Source organism: Stegodyphus dumicola, chromosome 8 (assembly GCF_044657685.1).
Source record: "Stegodyphus dumicola isolate Sdum_Otavi_A_Nest chromosome 8, ASM4465768v1".
NCBI lineage: Eukaryota > Metazoa > Arthropoda > Arachnida > Araneae > Eresidae > Stegodyphus > Stegodyphus dumicola.
This window is the reverse complement of record NC_140775.1, coordinates 150,008,733-150,033,695: the sequence shown is the minus strand read 5'-3', so window position 1 is coordinate 150,033,695 and position 24,963 is coordinate 150,008,733. Positions and strand designations below refer to the sequence as shown.

At 33.1% G+C, this 24,963-nt stretch overlaps 1 protein-coding gene across 2 annotated transcripts in view; it reads left to right on the top strand.

The window, feature by feature from the left end:
- The window catches only part of Ih (hyperpolarization activated cyclic nucleotide gated potassium channel Ih), a 274,094-nt gene that overhangs the window by 143,065 nt on the left and 106,066 nt on the right, over nucleotides 1–24,963 (top strand). For both annotated transcript variants that reach the window (XM_085822572.1, XM_085822571.1), the window contains exon 4: nucleotides 6,690–6,853. In XM_085822572.1, coding sequence (XP_085678698.1) covers nucleotides 6,690–6,853 — 164 coding nt within the window. The remainder of the gene's footprint in view (nucleotides 1–6,689; nucleotides 6,854–24,963) is intronic.

The following is a 24,963-nucleotide window of genomic DNA, read 5'->3' as shown; positions in this document are numbered from 1 at the left end:
GCGTTTTAATACTAAAGTTACTGAGGATGCATGAGGACTACTACTTTCTTTAATAATTCCATTTTTTAATAATTGATCAATTTGTCGTCTAATTTCTTCTTCTTCCTTAGGGGAAGTTCGTTAAGGTCTTAAAGTGACAGGCAAATCAGAAGTCAAGTTAATTCCTTGTGGTTCAATGTTAATTTTACCTACATCATATTTGTTTTTGGAAAACACATTCTTATATTTATTTAACAATTTAATTAATTCAGGGTTTTCTTCCTCCATACTCTCTGAATCTGTTATTTCACTACTTTGTTTTTCACATCACGTTTTTGAATTTTTAGTTTTACATTACTTTCATTATTTACATTAACTATTGTTACCTTAGACATCTTATCATCATTAAACTTCATATTTGACTTATTACCTTCATTAACTATTATACCTTTAGACACATTATTTTCATTAGATATATTATTTTCAGCAACACTTATTACCTCAGAGATATTACTTCTAGGTTTTGTCTTAACTGATGGCAATACATTATTGTTTTTTTCAAGTACTTGATCACGTTGTACATGCAAAGAGACTCTGTTATTTACATTCACAGAATTTGAAATGTTTTCATTTCTTTGAGTTACCACTAAATTACTACAATCACGTTTTAATTCAAATAATTTACATTCATTTAAACCCAAAAGAACATAATCTAAATTAGTATCTAACACTAACAATTTAATTAGTTTAATAATATTTCAAATTTTCATTTTTAATCTACATATTTTATCAATAGAAAAATTTCCTTTAGTTTGCCTAATTTTAATACCTTTTACCTTTTGAATTTTTAACTGTAAATTGTTTGCAGATTTTTCTGAGATGATAGACAATGTCGCGCCAGTGTTCACAACACAGTCGACTGATCTGCCATGGGATAACAATTCCTTAATTCTTAGTTGTCAAATTCCCGAATAATCAGATCCCGAATTTTTGTTTTCCACATTAGAATTAGTTTCAGTTTCGTTGTTGTCATTTCGGAATGGGCAGATTTGAGCCCAGTGATAACAATTTATTATCCCTTTTTTGGTACATATTCTACAAGGTGATGGGGCTATACCGTCAAAATTACTATTAGTATGGTGACTTACAACTTTCTTTCCATTGTTGATATTGCAGTTAGATTTATTTCCAATTTGTTGAAAACTGTGAGGTTTGTAAATAGATGCATTATCAGGACTTGTGTTCCTCTTTACTTGCCTTGGAAACATGAACTGTTCTGACTCGGAACAGGGAGCTTACTAAAGCTATGTTCAATAAATTGTGAAGTAGACAATACACATAGGAAGGGTATACGAAACCCTTTATTTTTCTATCTTTACAGAGATTTCCGGACCTTCGGAATACAGAGACCAACCACTTGTGGTCTGAACGTAAGAATCTAAAACATACTAACTAAAACTAACTTTGGATTAATATACAAGTGTCTAACTTCAAGATTGGCCGTTATTTAACAAAATCCGTATGTAGTACAGAGAGCTGCTAAAACTACGATACGTTTAAAATTATCACGAGGATTAAACCTCTGGCCTTGAAGGCAACCAGCAACCGAGTAAAATTACTATGGCAAGCGGCCTGCTTCTAATAACTCCTTCCTCTCTCTTGCTTGGCAAAAAGCCACAACTTAAGTACTTGGCGTTAGCAAGACAAATTTGCATAAATAAGTTAAAGCTTTAATTCTGGCCGGAAGTAGAAAATAAGAAGTGATAGTAAAGATTTAAAATAAAATAAACGTTAGTAAAACTTAGGATCCTTACAGCATTGGGTCGATTATCAACAAACTGACGATTATTATTTCGGAAATTAGTTTGTCTGAATTGTTGACTATTTCTATCTCTATTATAATTTTGTGAATTTTCATCTTTAAATTCATGAATTTGTCGAAGTTTGTGGGTTTGTTCTAAGTTATCGGATCAGCGGGACTTTGAACAATCATCAAAGACTTTAAGTTCGTTGTCAAACCATCTGTCAAACCTTCTAAAATAATTGATTTATCCAAATTAAGCCGCTTACCCACTTCAATTTTCTTTCGAAAGTAATTTGTGATGTCTTCTCTGGCGTTATATTTTAAACTATCGAAGTCGCCGAAAGTAGTTAAGTTGGGATCGATAAAGTTTTCTTTTAATATATGTTCAAATTCTGAGTAAGTTTTTAGCTCATGCAAATTTTTAATATAGAGCCAGAGGGTTTTTCCCTTAATATAACGAGAAATATTTTGAAGTTTCCAATTTTCGTCCTTATTTTGGCAGACTTTGTTAAAATAACGTAACCAAGAAATTATGTCACTGTCCTTAGAATCTTCAAATGGAATAATATTTAAATCTATTGTATCTTGATTCACGTTCAGTGAATCGTCAAGATTAACGGGTTCCTGATTTGTCTACATTGTAACTGAAACTTTAAAATTTTCTTGAGAACAAAAAATGTGCACTTTTCTCAAAATATTTTTACAATAGTTAAAATATTTTTTTAAACCAAAAACTCTTCAGAGTATTATCAACACTTCATAGAATAATAGACTTAAATAAAAAATTTGTATTCTCAAATTTTATGATTATCACTACACATTTCAGGATAATATCAAATCTTACTTAGAATACTATTAATTAGAATAAGACTTGAAATTTAAATAAACTAGTAATTATTTTCTGTGTAGTTACTTTAACATAATATATTTAAACCAACTTAGTTCACACACTGAGAAAAAATAATTTCTTAAAATATGTTCTTACTTGGCTGTTGAGTACACTATTTAATCCTGCTCGTTTGTGTGCTGTTAAAAAAAACACAGCATAAAAAATTGAAATTCTTCAGCTTCTTTCCAGCAGACGATATCCAAATCATGCGGTTCTAATTATGAGACGCGCTCAAAATGCGACAACAAAGCTGTATCACAATTCACAATTCTTCAATTGCAAAAAAAAAAAAAAAAAAAAAAAAAAAAAAGCATAAATGGTAGAAATTCTTTAGCTTCTTTCCAGCTGACGATATCCAAATTTATGCGGTTCTAACTATGAGACGCGCTCAAAATTCGAAGACAAAGCTGTATCATAATTCACAATTCTTCAGTTGTAAAAAACAGACACAACTTGCACTTAAAAGTTCTTTCTCTTCCACTGGAATTTCTTTCCTTTTGGGTACACACATCCTGCCTACTCCTTGTGATGTATCAGCTTTTGTCCAGAATAAATAGATCGTTGAAGAAATATAGATGTAGTCGTAGCTTAAATTACCAGACGATAAGTTTAAAAAACAGGATCCATTTATTATTATTCAGGAGAAACAGCAGTTACAAAATCAGATATCCGGAGTAAATAAAAGGAATTACTAATAACTCTTTGTATGAAGTTTACTGCATCGTTGCATTAAAGAAAAGCCCCCGATATTCTTTTGCGACTCCTTTTATAGCCTCTGGAAAGGCGGAGCTTCCAAGAAATGACGTCAGCCTCATCAGCCAATCCAGTTCGCTTTAAATATTTCCAGAACATTCTATAACTGTACGTGTAGAAGAGGCGGGAAAAACAACTTGACTACGGGGCTGTGTATTTAATTCCACGTACTTTCAAATAAGAGAACGTCGCCATTAAAATGAAAAGAACATACAGTTAGAATTTTAATTGTGTTCTTGACTTTGGAATTTTATTATTACAAATATATATATGTTTCGTCTCGTCCATTGCATTACAAATGCAAGAGGTGCGACTAGATGTTATAGCAGTCCCATGTACAAAATTTCAACGGTTTACGACTAATAATTTTTGAGTTATGCAAGATGCATAAATACATACATACATATATATACGTATGTACATGCGTACGTTCAGATCTTGCGAAAAAAATCCCTTTTAAATCCACTGTAAAAAATTTTACAGTTCGTTTAAAACAATCTTTTATTCTGTCCATACTTAGAGACGACATGCAAAAAAATCGTCGAAATGAGTTCGGGAAGGGTCAAAAGGGATATTTCTCTTGAAATATGATACTCGATATTTTTCGCGAATACAACATTTCGTTTACTTACAAGGAAGTAAAAATGTATTGCGGATTGCCTTTTAATTATAGCTTAGTCCAGTGTTATCGAAACACATAATTAGCCTTTAGATTAAGTTCTACCGAAACCGTTTTTCAATAAATCTTTGCTCATTTTTAATGATTATTAGATTGAAATTTTTTACTTTTATGAAAGATATTTGTATTAATCACAGTGTTGTAATTTTAAAATCTATTGTTTTTAAAAATTCCTATTATTTGAAAAATGTCCAAGTAAATACCAATTTCAATTGACGTTAAAATAATTAAAATTTTAAAACTATATAAGAAGTAATTTATAAAACTACAAATAAAGTTTGTTAAAATATAGTGTTTTCGCTTTCCAATAATCTTAAGTAAAATGCTAAAACTATTATGTTTTAGTTATTTTTCAATTGGTTAGCATAATTTTAATTACTTACAAATAAGTAATACTTATTTCTATTTGATAACTTAACTTTGATTTGGAAATACATACTTCACGCATTTTACAAGATAAAATTCTGAAAACGTTTGGTTTATGTAGATCTTTTTTTTTTTTTTTTTTTTTTTTTTGCAATAATTAAAAATTTTTTATGTATTAGTTTTACAGCCAAGCCATATACCGATGATAAAGTTACTGTCATTTTATAAAAGTACATAGTTTTGAAGTGATAGCTGATCACATTACATAAAAATAGTTATAACCCATTTGTATGAGAGAGTGGCATACTGTGCAACTGCACCTCCAGAGTTGGCACAGTGTTAGAACACTGCTATAGGTGTACCATTATCAGCTTCAACCGTTCGCTGCGCTGTGGATTGTCTGCGTGCTTTTCTTCAAGCAGGATTTCTGTGATCCAAATCCATCGAAGTCTTTGGCTACAATGAGCTGACCAGCATAGCACTGGTCTACCAATTGGAAGCAGACAATGGATTTGCATGCATATGGGATACACTGATGGTTAAGCTCGCGTTATATCCTATAGAGATAAAACCCATTTACCGGAGTGCATTACCCAGGATTATACTGATAGACCCAAAACCGTGATGGTCTAAGGCACCATTGGATACGATGGGTAATCTTGTCTGCCTAAGAACTAAAGTACTCTCACCAACAGTCGCTACTGTGAACCTCGAAGTCGCACCCTTCATTCTACGAATTCCTGGAGAATAATTTCAAGAGACAATAACTGTTCACCAGTGCACCAGTGACGTAGCCAGAGATTTTTCTGCCCGAAACTGTCCCTAACTTTGTCCCTGAATTTACCGCCCCTCTTGAAATACAAACAAGGAACTAAAATGTGTCAAAATGGCATACAGGAAAATAAATTAAAATTTTATGTGCAATTTGAAAAAAAAAAATAATAATAATAACATTTTAAAATTGTATTATTATTATTTGCAAAATCATCGACTGCTTCGTATTGGTCTATCTGATTGCTCAAGTTACTGTAATGTAGGAATATAAAACTCTGAAATACTTTCTCTTTAATGAAGAATTCTGCCTTATAAATGCCACTGTGATAATAATTTATCTAATATTCGTAATTTACATTTATACGTTTCGATGGAACAATAAAGATATAATAAGAGAATCTAGCTGTTGTAATCTCATGGTGATTTCTTTGAATACTTTATACAGAATAAAAACCACATTTTACCTCAATTTAATTCGATATGGCTATTCAAAATCTTATTCTTACTAACATGCCTCGACGATCCGAATAACTAACTCTACAGAATAATACTTCATGCCAAAAACGCCCCCCCAAATATGCTGCCCGGGGCGGACCGCCCCCTCTAGCTACGCCACGTCTGTCAGCAAGTTTAAGTCATTTTCTCAAATGTCAGATAACATACTCTGGTTTGCTCATTCAGCAGGTATGTTGCTTATTAAATATAAATTGTATTTAGTAGGCTAATGTCTCGTTCGCGACATTCGCCGCTCACCAAATGTGGGTTAGTTTTAGGTTCGGATAGCTGTAATATGGGAAGTGCACATTTGAAATCTTTTCGATTCAATGACCCGAGGAGTGAGACCTTCTTTTTCAATGACCTTCTTTCCAGTGGCTTCACGAAATACTGATTTTCGGCGTTTATTATTTTTATATTGTTCTGTTAATTTAATTACTTCTTTGTATTTCTACAGGCGGTATATGGAATAAATTTCATTTAGTTCTGGTGATACCTTCATGGTGTTGCAGTTTTCATAAATAGGGATGTGTTATTCATGTAAACGACCTAATGCCGAATCGATAAGTCTTTCATGAATTCCAGTCTTTCATGAATGTAAGTTTTACTCTAAACTGAATAAAATGGCTAAAAATATCCAAATATGATTCCCGTTACACAGTTTTCTTATTCAGCTACAAGTGTCAGTGCTTGGAATTAAAGTGTCAGTGCTTGGAAATTAAATCAGTGACTCATAGTTTACCTAGCACAGCCTTATTCCATGATCAGATAACATTATTTTTGAAAATACGAATGTATATTTTAATAATATGTGTATTATTTTCAAACAAATCTGATTTAAGTGAAAAAGCCCCTATGCCATAATGTATTTAATTTTCTAATTTGTTGTGATTTGTGAAGAATTTTCTGCAATTTTTAGTTTGGAAATTCAGTATCTGCGAATATTTTAGGTTATACTGGGACTTGTGTATGCTGTTCTTTCTGGTGGCGAACCTAATCGTCCTTCCCGTGGCCATCTCCTTCTTCAACGACGACTTGTCCACCCGGTGGATCGCCTTCAACTGCCTCTCGGATACCGTCTTCCTCTTGGACATCCTCGTCAACTTCAGAACGGGTGAGTCCTTGATGCACCCATCGATTTATTTCTCTAACCTACCCTGTCATGGTTACCTAAACAGCGCTTTCATTCTAGAGAGTTTTGTTATGCTCAAATATCGCTCTGGAGAAAAAATAATCATCAAGATTATGCGAATTAAATCTCTTTGGCCCGATGAAACCATGTCAATATAATGTCCGTTTCGAGGAAATTAGGAAGACTCAATTTTGTTGTATAAAAACATTCTAATGTTATGTAAAAAAAGGAGAAATTTGAAACCTATATTCAGCTTTCACATTTTTACGGTGAAAAAATAATTTTTCAAAAATTTATAAGATGTAAAAATACCTTTCAGAAATTTGTTTTGGCATACTCTAATTATCTTAGCTAAATGTCTAATTATGTTTCTTTATTTCGGATAATTTTGTTCATATAATAATGAACGTTTTCCTTTCAGTTCGGCTATGAGAAACAATGTTTTAATTTATGGTTTAATACTCTGGTTTTACATTAGTTTGTTTCCGTATGCTCTATTTCTTCCCGTAATCCATCATCATAATGCAAATTATATTCAGTTTAAAAAGCTGACGAACTTACACTGACAAACCAAAACATTACAACCGCCCACTCATAATTAAATGAACTCGTGTGGATGACGTGGAGGGCACGTTATTAAGTGGGAATGGTATTTAACTGTTGCTGGAGAAGGTAAGGAATCATCTTTTTTGTAAGTGATAGGAAATGCTGCTGATCTATGTGAATTTGATTTGATTCAAATTATAATGGCACGATTGGTAGGTTGTTGAAAACATTGAATAATTTTATGAAAATTTTAATATACATTAATGAAATTACTAACTGTTAACGTTCTTAAATGACAGGGAAAAAAATCTGCTTACATCTTTCCTCACCTCTCCCGAAAAAATTAACGAAATCCCTAGGTTACTTTTTTATTACTTTTCACGTATGCCAACTGGATTAATAACGCTACAAAAAAGCTAGAATAGAAATTTTGTGATTTATTAAAAGAAAATTTCTTTCTTTAGCCTTCTTCTCTTCAAATCATTTTTCATTTTTAATGACAGAAAAAACTCTTTAAGCGCTAATTTAAATAAGCTTTCTTAGTTTGCCACCGATTTTTGCACATCTGTTTCCTGGCATGCGAATAATAAATGAAGGCGTTATCTTCGTTGTTGCGAAGCTTAATCTCTCTAGATTGGCAACAAATGTACTATTCCGCTGTTTCAAATGTAAACAAATATGTCCACCATGTTATTTAAAAATTAGGCTTAACTGCCCTTAAATAGCTTTTAAATTGTTGATAATTGTACAAATATTGCTTTCAGATTTACTAAAGGCATAAAAACCTTAACCGGAAGATAAGAACAACATAATTCAATCATTTTTAAAGCAAAAATTGCACAATTTACAAACATATAAGAGTAAAGAAACTGAGATCACTGAACGGAGTAACAGAGTGGATATTTATAAATATATTTATATACGTTTGATGCAGCCGATTGCAACCAAAATACGAGGTGCACATCTACATGTTATAGCGGTCCTATATACAAAATATCTTAGTATATTAGTCCTATATACAAAATAGTTCTTGAGGCTACTCGTTTTTGAGTTATGCGAAATACGTGCGTACGTACAGACGCCACGAAAAATTATCTTTAGAATTCATTTTAAAGAAGTTTTATAATTTTTTTGGAGAAAAAGAGTTTTTTATTTTGCTAAAAGATGTTTGCTAAACATTTTGTATCATAGAGGTTTCCTTAAATTCTTAATTAATTCAAAAACTTTAACTCTCTAGTACTTTATTTCGCTACCCCCTAACAAGCACGCTTTAATTTTGAAGTTTGAAAGTTTATTTTTTTATTTTTCTATTCTTTATCTTGATTTCTACTTTCCTTTTGTTTGTTTACTTTTTATTTTGATTAACTTCAGCATCTATTCAATTTAATTACTGTTTTAACTTACCTTTCTCCATTTCTTAGCATTCTACTTACCAGTCCTTTCGTTTACTGTAAAGGTGTTTTCTTTGCTTTGATACCGTTTCGGCAGTGTAATCTCTTACGAGCCCCCACCTTACAACTTTCACGAAATTCTTTTGCTATCAAGTAATACCCGCTTGTCTTCTCAAAATGAATAAATACTTTGTGTTTTATTTTCGTAACTTTTTATGCTAATTATGCATCCTGAAATTTAGGCGCAAAATGTCATACCATTCGATTACATCATAAAATGTTTAATATTTTATACTGAACGTATAGGGCATGTATTCGGGTGCTTTTGTACACAGAAAACTCGATGGATGTCAGGAAAGCCGGTATTAGATCCTATCTGACACGAAATAGCAGTTTTGAAGATGGCAGATGATGGCCATGCAAGGGTTAAACTGAAGGTGATACCTGTAACATTTCAAGGAAACGTAGAATTTGGTGGCCTATCAAAGACGTTTTTGTGTACAAGATCGGCTTTTTCAAGCAGGTCATTCACAAATGATATCAGCTGTTTGAAGACCCTGGTCCTGGCTTAGTGAAGAATAGGTGGCGCCCATCATATGCTCGTACAATTTGAAACTATCACTAGGTCTCCTTTCATACACTCAGTGATTCATGCAAGAAGGAGCCTTGTCCCACCCTTCAAATGCTATTCTTGATTTCCTGTACGAGATGTTTAATCTGATTGTAATGTCACATTGGTCTTATGAATATTACGAAAGAGGCTTTCGTATAGCCTACAGATTAATGCGTCGAATTCCCTTTTATGGGATTTTTTGAAAGAAGCTTGCAAACGTATTGCAACTTAAGTCTCTTATCATGCAGCTTGACAAAATGTGTGCCAAACGGTTAACAAATGCAAAGGCTCGATTGCAGGAGATTATGAAAAAAAATGGAGAGCATATTGAACACGTTCTGCACTCAGATCACGTTCCATACTCACAGAGTTAATTATGCATCTATTTTGTAATATATCGATGATAAATAAATGCATAAATAAATAACGCTATGTATAAAAATAAATGCATAAAGCAAATAATGGGTAGGACATTCTGTGATGCATTCTGTATTGTACATTCTTCAAGGAAAGGAAAACAAAAAAAATAAAATCGAAATCGAGTCAATGGCTAGGCGGCAATTAGTAGCCAACCGCTACTTTAACCGTCTCTGTTGGTAAATTGCCCTAAGGCGTTGGTACTTAAGTTTTTAATTAAGGCGATTTACGCCGCGCCAACTAGGCGAAACTTGTCAAATTTTGTGAAATGTAGGTGGAGTAAGGGAGATGATTGGCAGGAGCCTGTCACGTGGGTGGTCACCAGCTTACGCGTACAATGAGAAATATTGGAAATATTAATAATTATCAAGTTTTGAAACAGGTTATCTAGATTGGAATAATTAAACTAATATCGCGATCTAAATGAAGACAAATGGCACAACTAAGTGCAACAGATTAGGTAAACAAAATATTCAAATTCATCCTTTCTGTAAAACACAGATTGGACAGTGGTAGTCACGTGGGAGTCACCCTCCCGTGAACTGTCCACAGCCCAATGCATCTTGAAATAGTAGATATCACTATTCAGTGAAGTCTTGGTCTGAGAAATTAAACACTAAAGTTCTTGTACAACACTGAGACACATGAGTTACTGTAACTATACACTATGTACATATAGGGACGGCGGTATTTGAGCGAAGTGGCAAATGGTGAAAAACATTTTACACTAACAATAAATAATCAGAGCTTTGAAGATCCAGGTACACGGATCATGTCCATAAGTCCACAATATTACAAAGTCTCTGATATAACAATAAGAAGATTACGAAAATGACAAATATAAGATCAGTGCTTTGAAGATCCAGGTACACGGAGGAAAGGAAAACACTGTCGCAAATTTTATATATACATATAATTGGGATTACGTCTTAGTAACATTTTCCTAATTAGTGAATTGTAATTTCCCATATTCTCCTTTCTCCACGCGTGAGTTATTTTGTAACAATAATAGCCCATGCATGTAGATGATATACGAAATTAAGAAAAACTGCATGGTATTTGCGCATATCAGTGACGTCACGGATCAAATAAATGCCAAGCAAATGCTCAGTATTCCTTTTGTCTAATGTTTGAGTATTTGCTTTCATGTTTTAAATTAAACCCCCTTCCAAATATTTATTATTTAAAACAATATTTTAGAAAACAATCATTTTAAAAAATTAATTTACAAAAATTTAAGATTTTAAATAACAGATTTTTGTCGATTTATGAAAATAGAGGGCATCTTAACAAGCTGAAATGGAATAAAGCGAGGAAGCAATTACTACTAATTTATGTGGTAAACGGCTTTAAACGCAATCAAAACTTCAGAACAATTCTGTAAAATCATACCAACCATGTGTTAAAAATTATAATGACAAAATAAAGTATTATGTGTATGATATAGTTTCAACTTCGAAAACTAAAAAGCAATTGAAGATCCTACAAGTCGTAAATGCGGTGGTAATGATAATAATACATTAAGCATTCGAAAATTCGGTGATGGAAGACACAGAGCTTATAGAATAACATCTATACTCATTTGTTATCGTCACTCATCAATCAATGTGTCAACAGTTTCTACCCCGCCTGGTCCAATATCAAAAGTCGAAAATTTTGTAGTCTGATTAATGAAGAAAGATAAGATTTAAAGTAAGATAGAATGTCTGCCTTTTCAGATTAATACATTTTCCGTAATGTTAAATTCTTCGTATACGATCAAAACATTCCTTCAAATCAGTATATCAGAATTTGTAAGGCAGTAATTTTATTGCGGGAATAAACGATGAAATTCGCAAGTAGGTAGTCGGGTTAAATAACGAAAATTTGCAAAGCTCCCGCTGCCGCGAATTTCCGTTAACAATTTCGCAGTCACTTATCTGCATTAGCAATTCGAGAAGGATGTGTACCAAAATGAAGCAAAAATGCAAATAACTGGTATGAAAACAAATAAAAATTATACATACTTTTCCAAATTTTGCAATTATAAAACAAGCAAATTCCTGAAAAGTATTCGACATTGTTAATTTAGATCAAGATTACCATTTAACTAGGCAATATTTTTTGACACCGCATAATGCATGCTACTTGCAATATATAAAATGCTACAGAATGGCTAATGCATAGAATGTTTGGCATTTTTGGATAAAATATGACGTATCCGAATTATTTTAATGTTACATATGCTATCGGCAATGCATGAAAAACAGGCATTCTATAAAATGTCCAGGTAATTTATACAAAGTCTAGAGTTTTGGGGCAAAGTATGTTTTTCCAATGGTGGGTACTAGCCGTTACAGGCTTTGGCTACTACTAGGCTGTAAGCGATCACTTTATTATGGCTTTCTCACTAGCATATAGTACGTAGTTTTGATTAGGAAAACATTATTGTAGCAGCACTGGGCTCGAACTGAGTTCATCGCAGTATCATTGTAGCGCATCAACATGCCGTTGTCTATTCTCGGACACTACACTTGCTCTTCTATTCCCATGCAGTTTACAATATGACCTAGAATTCTTGCTGAATAAACCCCACTAATGGATGAATGGCTAAGCCCGCTGGATACTGGCAGTTCGCCCCGTATTTGAACCTAGGTCATCGGGCTGGCAGCGTAATTGGTTTTGGTTTGCTATATCCAATAACCTAACGCAACCTCTACGGAATAAATTAAAAGTAACGCGTTTCTTCACTTACAAATAAAGAGTGAAATGCGTATGGGAAAGTTTCCACCTGAGGTGAGCGTCTAAAATCATATATGCATTATTAAGTGATTTTAGGAACGCCATAAGAGGGAATATTAAATACTTTGCCACAGGGACTTTTGATAATGCATAAAATTCTTAAGAAATGTGAGAAATGTTAATCGCTTTTTACATCGACATCAAATTGTCGGCGCTCTGTAAAATGTCTAGGAATTCTATGCAACGCCGCTTCTCATACATTTCCGATAAAATATATATAATTTGTAACAAGTATCATATATAATATGTCGGCATTATATAGAACGACAAATGCTATGTAGGCAAGGTACAGCTCATCGCCTAGAGTCGTCTCTGCATGTCAACGGGCCATGATTCCTTCTCGTACACTTTGCTCTTCCATTTCCATGCAACGCAGTAGAGGTTAGAGTCTTTGTCGAACAAATTCAAAGTAGGATAATTCACGACTTCCGAAGAAAGTCATGTGTTTCGCCATATGACATTAAAAACGTCACTGAGGGGAATATTTTATACTTTGCTGGTTTCTCCTTTTCGTAGTGCATAGAGTGCCTCGAAAATATGTGAAATATTAATTATTTCACCTTTTGACACCCAGGTTTCAGTATTCTACATATTGCAGAGATATTTTATACTATGCGTGTTTTTCTTACATTTCCAGTAACAGATACAGGGTGATTCAGAATTCATCAATATTTGGTGGGGAGGTAAGGAACAGGAAAAGAAGGAGATTTCACATAGGAATGCATGGGCGAATATGCCATGTAGTAGGGCAAAATGACCCCAGTCCTATGATGGAAAGAACACATAAAAAGGAAGTAGTAAGGAAAGAAAAACATTTATTATCTTACATGTAACATTTCTTTGCATTGGTTTTACAGACTTATAAGAGGTGCTCGAACCGCTGACCATGTGCTAGAAAGCATGACTCACAACGGCGTTGCATGGACAACCGGACCTTTTAGAATATGCCTGGCATTTACATGCATATCTGCAAATTCATTCTACGAATAGCGGTTCATGTTACTTATGCAAAGTCACCTAGTCGAATGACGACTGGCTGCACACCCTTTCCTTTTCCCACTATAGCCGTGTGTAGCTTTCCGATAGCAAGCTGTATACCGGCTGTCAGGAATTAATAAGTCTACTGCAGGTATAGCAAATGTATGAGTGTGTCCAGAGGACAGGATGCAAAGTGAAAGAGGGCGTAACTACTTTGTCACGTGAGGCTATAGCGGTGTCTGGTAGGCCGGAGAGATGTTGGTCCAAGTTTCAGGAACAGTGTGCATTTTTACAAATATTCAGTGCATAAACACATCAAAGTGCATCTTTCTCACAACTAGAAAGACTATATACAAAAATAAAACACGTATTTACAAAGTAAAATTACGCAAGGAGTCCAGCAGAAGCAGTCAAAGATATCTCTTAGTAGAAGTCTTCTGATTGGCTGTTGAGACGTTGTAAGGATCTTAAGTTTTACTAACGTTTATTTTATTTTAAATCTTTACTATCACTTCTTATTTTCTACTTCCGGCCAGAATTATAAGCGTTAATGTATTTATGAAAAGTTTGTCTGGCGAACGCCAAGTATTTAAGTTGTGGCTTTTTGCCAATCGAGAGAGAGGAAGCAGTGAGTCGAAGCAGGCCGCTTACCTTAGAAGTTTTACTCAGTTCTCAGTTGCTGGTTGCCTTCCAGGCCAGAGGTTTTAATCCTCTTGATAATTTTTAAACGTATTGTAGTGTTCACAGTCTCTGTACTACATACGGCTTCCTGTTAATATAAGGCCAATCTTCCACGTTTATTATTTTAAAGTTAAATTAGAGTTTAGTTTTATTTTTATATTTTTACGTTAGACCACAAGTAGCGGGTCTGTGTATTCCGAAGTACGGAAGTTATTGTAAATAGAGAAAAATAAAGGGTTTTGTATACCCTTCTTGTGTATCCTGTCTACTTCCCACAGTTTTGAACATAGCTTTAGTAAGCTCTCTGTTCCGAGTCAGGTCCTTGCATGTTCCCGAAGAAGGTAAGACGGAACATTGAACCTGATAACGTGTATGCGAAAATCCGTCAAACAGCTGTGCTTATGTATGGAAGTCGTGTACACACATCGCCCTCTACACCACCATGCGTTCGTCTGCGCCCATACTTTCCTATGTGAAATCTCCCTTCTTTTCCTATTCCCTACCTCCCCACCAAGTATTGATGATGAATTCTAAATCACCCTGTATTACATAGGTTTGCATCGCTAGGTAATCACAGTTTGAAAAGGGGATCACTAGACATCCATATTGTTTGTTCGCATTGATGGGCAACGCCAAGTGACTTTACGGAACTTCGAAAAACGACTTTTTCCTCGTATTCCAGCAAAATTTATGGTAACTGAAAATTCTAGTTTGTGTTTTAGAATGTGATTATTTTTTAAAGTAATTTTGCGTACATTCTAAAAGCAAATACTATAAGAATTATTTAAATGTAAAAATAATCTAATACAGGGATTTAAAATTGATGAGGAAATCAAAATTCGCAGATTTAATTGATATTTGTAAAAAATCTGATATTTCCGAAACCGCAGAGATTCTCCTAGAAATATTCGAGCCGCGAAAACACATTGCCTTAACAATTCGTTGTGATTTTTTTAGAATAATTGCATATAATAAATCCTGAATTATGCGTTTCACTTTTCTTCATAAAAATGATTAATCTACGTCAGACCGTTTTCGTCAACTAACTTATGTCGAAGGTACTAACTTAGGTGGCTCTCAAAAGAATTTTTATAAAGTAAACATTCGTAAATACCTATCTGTTATACAAAAATTGAATACTATTAAAATTGTTAAAGAAATTTTATTATTATTTAAAGTAAGATATTTTAAATTATAGCGTCTGCTATTTTACTAATAGATAAGTTTAAAAAAAGTAATTCTCCTAAATCTTAAGCATTTTAAATAATTGAACGCGATTTTGGCTTTCAGACCTATGTTAGATTAATTTTTTCTGAGAAAGAAAGCAACTGCAGAAAAATTTACAATGCATATAGTATATAATTAGAACAACGGAGCGTTAGTTAAGAAGGGCTATTAGTTTCGAAATGGAATTTTGCGTTGAATGACTGTAAAAGGCTGAATCACTTTTCAAATTGTTGCCACCAAATATTAGCGCCCTGTATTAATTTAAAAGAAATTAAATGAAGTAGAATGTGCATGAATGTAGGTATGCTTCTCGCATTGTGAAAAAACGACGGTGCCTAGAGCCATCACATTTTGAATAACGTAAGCCTCCACCCGAACATGGGCACCTGGAAGCTCGAATTTTGAATTTCGAATTTATTTTGTTATCTATTTCCCCTTTGTAAAATTTTAATCAATTTCTGATTAACAAATCAGCGATTTCAAAGCGAGCAATAACAATACTGTACGGAAACAAAATATTTTTGTCTCCAGCGCGCGAGACTTTCTATCGAAAATTCTAAAGTTATGCTGTTTTTAAATATTCTGTGATATTGCTGAAGAATTGAATTATATGTGGTTTAAGTGCGAAGTACGTGATGATATTTAATAAATAAAGGTAACACACAAAACGTTAAAAAAATGCCGCTTTGGGTGTAATATACAATCTGAAAGCGTTCAGTTTCTTTTTTATTTATTATCATTTTAAGAAGTGACTGCCATGCGTTAGTGAAAATTTGTTGTGTCTGTCGTTTACTTTCGAGCTCTCTCTCCTTGACGATTGAAATACTGCCAATTTTAACTCAAGTATTTAGCATATTTTACCTTCTTTAGATTTGATACTTCTTTTTTCCTTACTAGGTTGCTAGAAGTTTTATGCTGGGAATTCCTGTTTTCTTGTTCTTGAACACTCCGTCAACGCTGTCTTATTAATGTCTTTTGACATTAAGACATCGTGATCTTACAGAGTCTGTTTCAATGTCTCTGGCAAGGAGTTTACGGTTGACAAGGAGGCTCTTTTCAAGGTGTTGAGGAGAAGTTTCGTTACATGAATACTTTGAAGCTAACACATTTTCACATCCGATCGCACTTCCACTTTGCGTAGTATAACAGCATTTCAGAGTATTGGCTTGAAAAACATCAACTAAGGATAAAACGCATCATTGCTGACTGAATTTGCTGCAAGAAGTAGGAATTCAAACTCCATCGCAGCATATACGGAATAAGTAATATTTGCTTCAATTTCAATGCCAAAGTAATACAGAAAAGTTTAAATGCCAAACGATTCTAAACGGAAGTACGTAACATAATGTGATAGAAATCTCTTTATTAATTCAAATAATTCTATAAATGCCCATATGACCGTCAAAAGAATAGAATATAAATTAGTATATTTAATTTAAAACATGACAGTTCATTATAATACACTACTGAAAATGAATTACACTGTTTTAGATTATCGAGTGTGCTTACTCATTTAAATCTTTTACTTTAAACATTACAGTAAACATCCTTAGGCATCTTCCACTACTCCTGAAGCATCTTCATGGAATGAGTTACAGATCATTGGAAAGTTAATTTCTAAGTTCTGTACAGCTGGTAGCAGTGTGTTCTATCGCGCTGTAGAGTTCGTCACCTTCCCTTAGTGCTCAGTTACTTGTTTACATTCATAATGGTGATATCTCTGTAAAAGGTGCTTTACATTCTGGAGGTTATGTATAATCGAAATTCTTTTGACGATTTCACGAAACCGGTCTTGGATGATCGCGAAGTTTTGGGTAAAAGGGAAATAAACTTGAGAAATATTTCAACGTAAGTCATGAAACCCCACAATTTAAGGTAATCGCGAGTTTATCGTCCATCAGTCTTCTTGAACACCCGTTTATCAGTAAAATAATTTTTGTCTGATTCGAAGTCTGTTTCCTTAATAAAACGCACTTCCACGAACTCGGTACATGTTTGTAATGCTCCTGTATTTAAATCCACAACGGACATTCCGCTCTAAAGTTCAAATGAATTAGAAACGATTCATTAAAGACCTCTAAGGAAAAGTGTACAAATCTTCATCTAACGCTAATATACGATGACATATCATACAGATTCTATGTTTTCTGTCATTTAGCTTTGATATTTTAAGCAACGTATTCTAAGCGTCGGATTTTATATTTTATATCTTGAATGGCTGGGGCACTAATTCTTGAATTAGTCCGTCTTTCGTAACAATTTAGCTTAAAGTTTGAAATTAAATCTGAAATCAGATTGCAGTTTTTTTAATCGTATAATTTTATGCTTGTTTAATTTTTTAAATATAAATTTTTAACTCTTTGAAACTTTAATTGTAAACTCTTATTGCCTTTAGTTTAATTACCGTTAAAGTTTCACATGTTAGGTTGTAATCTGAAGCTGTCAGGTTGAAGTTATTTATTTTATATATCCTTCATTCTATATAAAAAAAAGCGAAATTGCTCTTCGTTGTCTGTGCTTGCCTTCTTCTGCGGTAAACGCTCGTGTGATGAAATACTTAGTACGCTGTTCATTCCACGATGTTTGATTCGCTGAAAATGATGTCATTTAATTACATTTAATGGGTACTTGCGTAATCTTTAACCGATTATTTCATTCTCTTATCCTAACTTGAGACAGCTGTAAATAACCTTTAGTCTCGACAAAATCGATCGTCTGATACGTCTCACGAAATATTAATGTAATATTTAGATACTTACAATTGTTCTTCCTGTCTTCTCAGACTTTTGAAGTTGAAGTAGAACACTGAATATTATTAGGCTCTAACAGAGGGGACCTTCTTAACACGTCATATTAACAGAAAGAAATTGAAACTTTATTGGAAAAAAACACAATGCGTATAGCAAAATAAATAGTTAGCTTTACATGTATAACAAAATAACAGCCCAGTATATATAAATAGCACAAGAAAAGCGACATATGTGAAACAAATATTTTTTAAGGCCCAAGGAATCAAAACCACTTACACAGAAAAGTATAAATCATCAAGAACGCCACTGCAGTCAATCGACTCTGAACTGAATAAGTGAACAAACTGAAACTCGGCTCCAATGTAGTTTATATATATGGGGTTTCCCAAGCATTTCCTGAAGCTTCGAGAAACCTCTTTCCTGGAAATTTAAAAAACCGCTTTATGCAAATTTTCAGAATGTCACCAAGTTGGCAAGAAATTGCAAACGTCAACGACTTGCAGACAAAATTTTCCCCAAGATTCGTAAGGAGGTCTTTTACTTATGTATCTATTCATATTTACAAGATCTACAAAATGTTGCTCAAAAATTACTTATGAATACAACGTATGGTTAAGAGTTTGATTCAACAAAAATATGCATCAAAATTGTTATAGAACTTATACTAAATAAATAAATAAAACGATAAATAACATTATAAAATTACTTAATAGCTAAACGCAGTCGAATAAACACAATAATGTTTACATAGTTAATGTTTACATATAATAATAATGTTTACATATTTTAACAGTTTCGGAGTAGGCCTGAATTATCCTTACAACTAGTACGGTATTTTCTCTACAAATGACGACACTCTTATGACTATAACAAGTGACGTATGATAGTGAATCAAAATAGTTTGAAATTTCAAGAATGGAAATCCATTTAAAATAATATTTCAAGTTTTGAAGAGTAGTTTGAAAATGCTCATTTACCAGACGCTGAAACCATTCTAAATTGCATGCGGCGATTCGGATCGGCTTCATTTAATCCACGCAGTAATCTTGTGATGAACATTTTGCACTTAGCATCTTTCAGAATACGGCGTACACTCCATTGCTAATCCCTATCTCATTCGCCCATCGCATTGCTAATTTCTTTCTCACGCATACACTTCAGAGGCGACACAGCAAACTTCTTTAAAACGGTAGCTGAAGAAGCAGGACTTGTAGCTCTACGACGTCTTCCGGATTGTACACATCCACAAATTCTACCATGCATCTAAATCTTGTCACGAAGCTTATGATGGTGAAATGTGTTGGAGATTGTGTTGCAAACTCGACCCTCTACTGACGTTGAACCTCGGAAGCACTTTCAGACTTGAAATATCACTTTAAAATGGACTTCCGTTCTTGAAATGTCGAGCTCGCCTTAGCTATTTTGATTCAACACCATACGTCAGATGTCCCATATTATAATCGTGAGAGCACCAAATGTTGGAGAAAACACCATACTGTACCACACACATTATAATGATAATTCAGTTCAACTTCGAAACCAATACGCAGATACTATCTATTTAAGTACGTTACATACTTTTGTGATGGATCCTGTATTTACAGAAATTTACAACATATTGACAAATAATGTGAATAAATGATTGAAATCTCTGATAGAATGGAAGACAGTATTGAAAATATTGCAGTTTTGAAACTTTTATACAGTTTGACACCTGAATTAGTTTTAAGCTAAACAGCAATGATAAGCCTACTAATTTAAGAATTAGCCCCCCTCAGATATTCAAAATATTGTTTAATGATACAAAAAAACTTTCAAAATTAAAGTTAGTTTTTACGCTCAGTTTCAATTAACTTTGCTAAAAACTATTCATTTTGAGCTTTTTAAATGATTTTTTAAAAACGTTCTCACTGAATAGCGAATAAATATTTTATAACGCAACATGGTTACGGCAGTATTTGTATTGACAATTAGGAAAATATAAAATGAGTTAAAATTCAAAAAGCAATTTTTCTACTGTATATGATATATACATTTTAATAATCCTTTTTGCTTACCAATAACCGAACAATAAAACCGTTGAACACTGGTAGTTCACCGCATGTTCAAATCCTGACGAATAGGGAGCTATGAGGGATTTTTTTTTTTTAACGTGTCATGTAAAATTGAGTAAGTTTCCTTAAATCTTTTACGAAGACACTCCCTTTAGGCAGATCACCCTAATGTGCTTTGGCATAATCTAAATTATTTTAATCTTTTCGTGCTTTAGTGAATTTAATGCTGTTAAGAGCAAAGAAAAATACAGGTAATAACTTTTTTTTCATGAATAGTATATTACACAGCTAATACGGAAAAAGACTTGAGTCACAAATGTACGCTTTTATGTAGTTACACTCTTTATGAAAAATTTGTGTTACATTAAAAACAAGACAAAAGGTAAAAAAAAATTACTTTGCGATGAAATTAACGGATTAAATTAACGTTTTTGGAAACATTTTTTTATACATTTTACTTAGAGATGGTTCATCGCCTTTTTACAGCAATGCTTTACAATCACTTCAGTGTTTTTGGAAACATTTTTTATATATTTTGCTTAGAGATGGTTCATCGCCGTTTTACAGCAATGTTTTACTATCACTTAAGTGTTACATTAGCGACCCTTAAAGTGTTTTTCTCCATTTCAAAACAAACATAGTGTTTGAAAAACATTTTAACTATTTGTGTAAAAAGGTTTGAGTGAATTTTCCATGATCTCCCTGGCATTTACGGCAGAGATTATGAAATAAACCGTATAGTGTATTTAGGTTACTTGGATTGGACTAGTTCGGGTATTCTGATGAGAATTATCGTATAGTGTACCTTATAGTATATATCGTATACCGCATAGTACATATACCACTTAGCCTAGGTAATGCAGAGCCTCTTTAATCAGGGATTTATTACATTTTACAAAATGAAGGGAAAATAAACTTGGTGAATTCGTACATTAGAAACGTTGCAGTAATTTTTCTCTGTTTGCTAGTCCTGCGTAAAAATAAGAAAAGCAAAGGTTTAAGAATAAAAACAAATATACATAAGAATAAGAATGCATAAGTCCCTAGTATACGAGTCAGCTCTTTTATCCTTTTTGAGCCCGACAAGATCCTGTTTTAGGCGGCGATCATAACCGTAAATTGCGGTTTGCTGTCGATTGTGAGTCGAAAGTTCATACGTACCGATGAGCGTGAAATTGTGATATTGGATCGATCCGCCAGCTTTTAATCGATGACCTCTAATGTATCTGGCTTTGCAAGGGACACGCTTTCCCTCGACGATTGATTCGGTCCATTAAATTGAACTAGTTTCCTCCTCTAATAATCCTTCAGCATTTGAAGAGGTGGAGGCATACATACATGCTGACATGCTTGGTCATCAAAGAATATTTTTCTGGAGGCAGGTTGAAACATTTTTGGGGACATCGGATACTTCTTCTGCGAAGTCTTTTAAAAAGTTTTGGAATTTCACTCTACTGTACCATGTTTCTGTCATCCAAGAACTTTGACATGTTCTGTCATTGCATCTGATATAAGTTCTTGGAATTTTTTTCTCGTGCGGATTCGTAAATGGATTGGGTACTATTCCGTTTTGAGGACCGTAAAAAAATTGCAGCGAAAATGTATGCGCAAAAGCGCCAAATCTAGCAAACGCGCCCATTTAACAGGCGCCAAATCTAGCGTACGCTCTGATTTCAGATTGCATAAGTTTAGATAGTTCTATATTTCTTAAGACGCCATTGAAATACTAGTTTAATTTTTAAATCCTTTTTTGATATCATATGGATTTAACAATTTCGAAATTGCCTATGCCGAAAAGTCTGCAATAGAATTTTTTTAAAGAAAAGGCGTCATTCATTATAGAAAATTATATTTGAACAACCAGCGAGATGAAATTATGCTTTAACGATAACTCGGTAGCGAAATAGCGATGCAAGAATCCATTCAGTTATGTTTAGCCTTTTTTATATAAATTATAATAATGATCTGAAATAGTTATTTACTCTTATGCTTCCATTCAGTTATGTTTAGCCCTTTTTATATAAATTATAATAATAAAAATGTATTATATAAAATTAAACTTTCATCTAAATTAAAACAAGAATCTTAAATAGTTATTTACTATTATACTTCCTTTCTTCCCTTAGGGTTGCCGCAATTATTTTTGGCAGCAATAGTTTGGCGATTTTTTACGGTCCTCAAAACAGAATAGTACCATGGATTGTTATCAAGGTGCTGTCATTCGTATAAGCATAAATATTTAATTCACTTCTTTTTCAAATTTAACAAACCTTAAATTATTTAATAAACTGACAGAATTAAAAGCAATAAACAGGCTTTTAATAATTTATACTTATTTTAATAATATATATATAAAGGATAGAATTTACAATACTTTTAATATCCATCTAGCAATAAAACAATACATAAACAAGTACTTTTTTATGAAAATATGCATTATTATTGCAATTAAAGAACATGTTGTGATGATATGCATTACCTATTTCAGTGGGTGTACTCCAACTGCGCTGATGAAAATCCCCCCCTCGTCCTGCTATAGTCCAACTGCGCCGAACAAAATTTCTTTCCCACGTTGCCTACAGAGTTACAATTTTATTTTTCGAAGCCAACTGTAACCAAGAGGAAAATAAAAATAAAGAAATGTATTTTTTATAAATGAATAGTGGATTTGTTGCCAATCTAGAGAAACTAAGCTTCGGCAACAACAAAGATAATGCCTTCTTTTATTATTATTGCGAATTAAGTCAGGCTTAATCCTTTCTGGAATTTATTCCAGGAAATAAATGTTTAAGATTTACTTCCTAATTTTTAATACAGATATTTTGAGTTTTTATATAATTTTGCCTTGTCGTGAAGTAAGAACTGAATTAATTGATGAGAAACACTGAATTGTCTGTAAAAAATTGTTTCTTTTTTGTTTGTTTAATTTCTTTTATACATCGCTTTAGATTTACTTTTGTTAATTGCTCTGTAACACAAAAGAAATTTTCAGAGGCCTTGCAGAAGGCCTTTCAGTATAGAGTCGTTTGATGTTTTTATTTATTTATATAGTTTGGAAGAGAAAAACGACATGACCTGCTTTATAACGCACAGAATTTGCTATACCATCCTCATTCGATAATAACAGCTCAAACGAGATGGGTTAACAAGCAAAAACAGATAAGTTAAAATGTAAAATTACGTTATCCCAAAACAAAATCCGTATAAACATTCAATGTAGAAGCAGCCCATCACGAGTTTCACAATTGCTCGAATAAATAAGATCTTTGACTTATTTACCAAGCGTTATTGCGCACAGTCGATTTTCAGACAACTGCTATTCGGCAAAGCATATGATATTTGATGCAACTTCCAAATTTAATCAGTTTTCTTTAATCAATAAAAAACTATGCAATTTAAAAACAATAAACGCGCAACTGGGTAATTTAAATCGCTATTTTACTTCTATTTTTGACTATCCATGGAAATGCTATAAATTAATGTACATATAATATACATTACATCTGTGTTATAATTTTAGTCGTCCAGTCTGTATAGTGGTTAGGGGAGCCTGACTGCGATAACGAAGGGCCTGGGTTCGAATCCCGGAGAAGGCAGGGATGTAACTGTCCATCCCTTCACAGGAAGCAATGATGGTCCACCTATTAGGTGCCTCCATAATAAAAAAACACCACATCTGACCTTAGTTTATAGATTTAATGGACTGTGTTACAAAATTGTAACTGTTCACAATCTGCCATTGGGGAAAAAAGTTATAATTTTTATAAAATTTCTGCTTTTGGGGTAATTTAGTACTACATGATTGTGATACTATATGTTGCGTTATTTTTACAGCATTATTTTAAAAATTTTTTAAGGCGATTCACATTTTTAATTCGTTTTTTAACTGTTTTCATTCAAAAATTTCTGAATGCAATTTTTTTTTTTTTTTACTTCTAAACAATTTATAATCTTACAGAAACAGTACATCTTTTATGACAGAAACGTAACCCTTTATGGTGATGATGAGTCACCTTCTAGAGACATTAGATTTTTCTAAACTAAGAAGCTTGACCCTTTATGGTGATGATGAGTCACTTTTTTAGAGACAATATATTTTTTTAAACTAAGAAGCTTGAGCTTTTATGCTGATGATGAGTCACCTTCTAGAGACATTAGATTTTTTTAAACTGAGAAGCTTGAGATATCAAATGTACCGTTGTCAGAATTCGAACCATGGATCTTCCGACATTTATCCGGACATGCTACATTTAGACAACGAAAACATGCACAAAAAAAAAGAGGTCGTAATTCGTTATAACTTAAAATCAAGCATATTTTATGCTACATATTATAACATTTTCAGCTGATTTAAATGATTTACTTATTTCACCTTTTCTTGAAATCTTTAAAAATATCTGAAATGAATAAGACCGCTGTAAATAATTCCTGTGAAAAACGCTTCGTATCGAGAAGACAAGTACAGACAGATATAAAACAGAATTTGCTAAATAAGCGTTTCAGATGTGTAAAATAAAGAATACTTAACAAAGACTTTGGGATCACTTTAACTAGGTTTACTAAGTTAAAAAAAAAAAAAAATTATTTACGTAAACCTAGCAATATTCCTGACATCTCCCTTAAATTTGTAAGCAATATTTATAAGTTTCCGAGA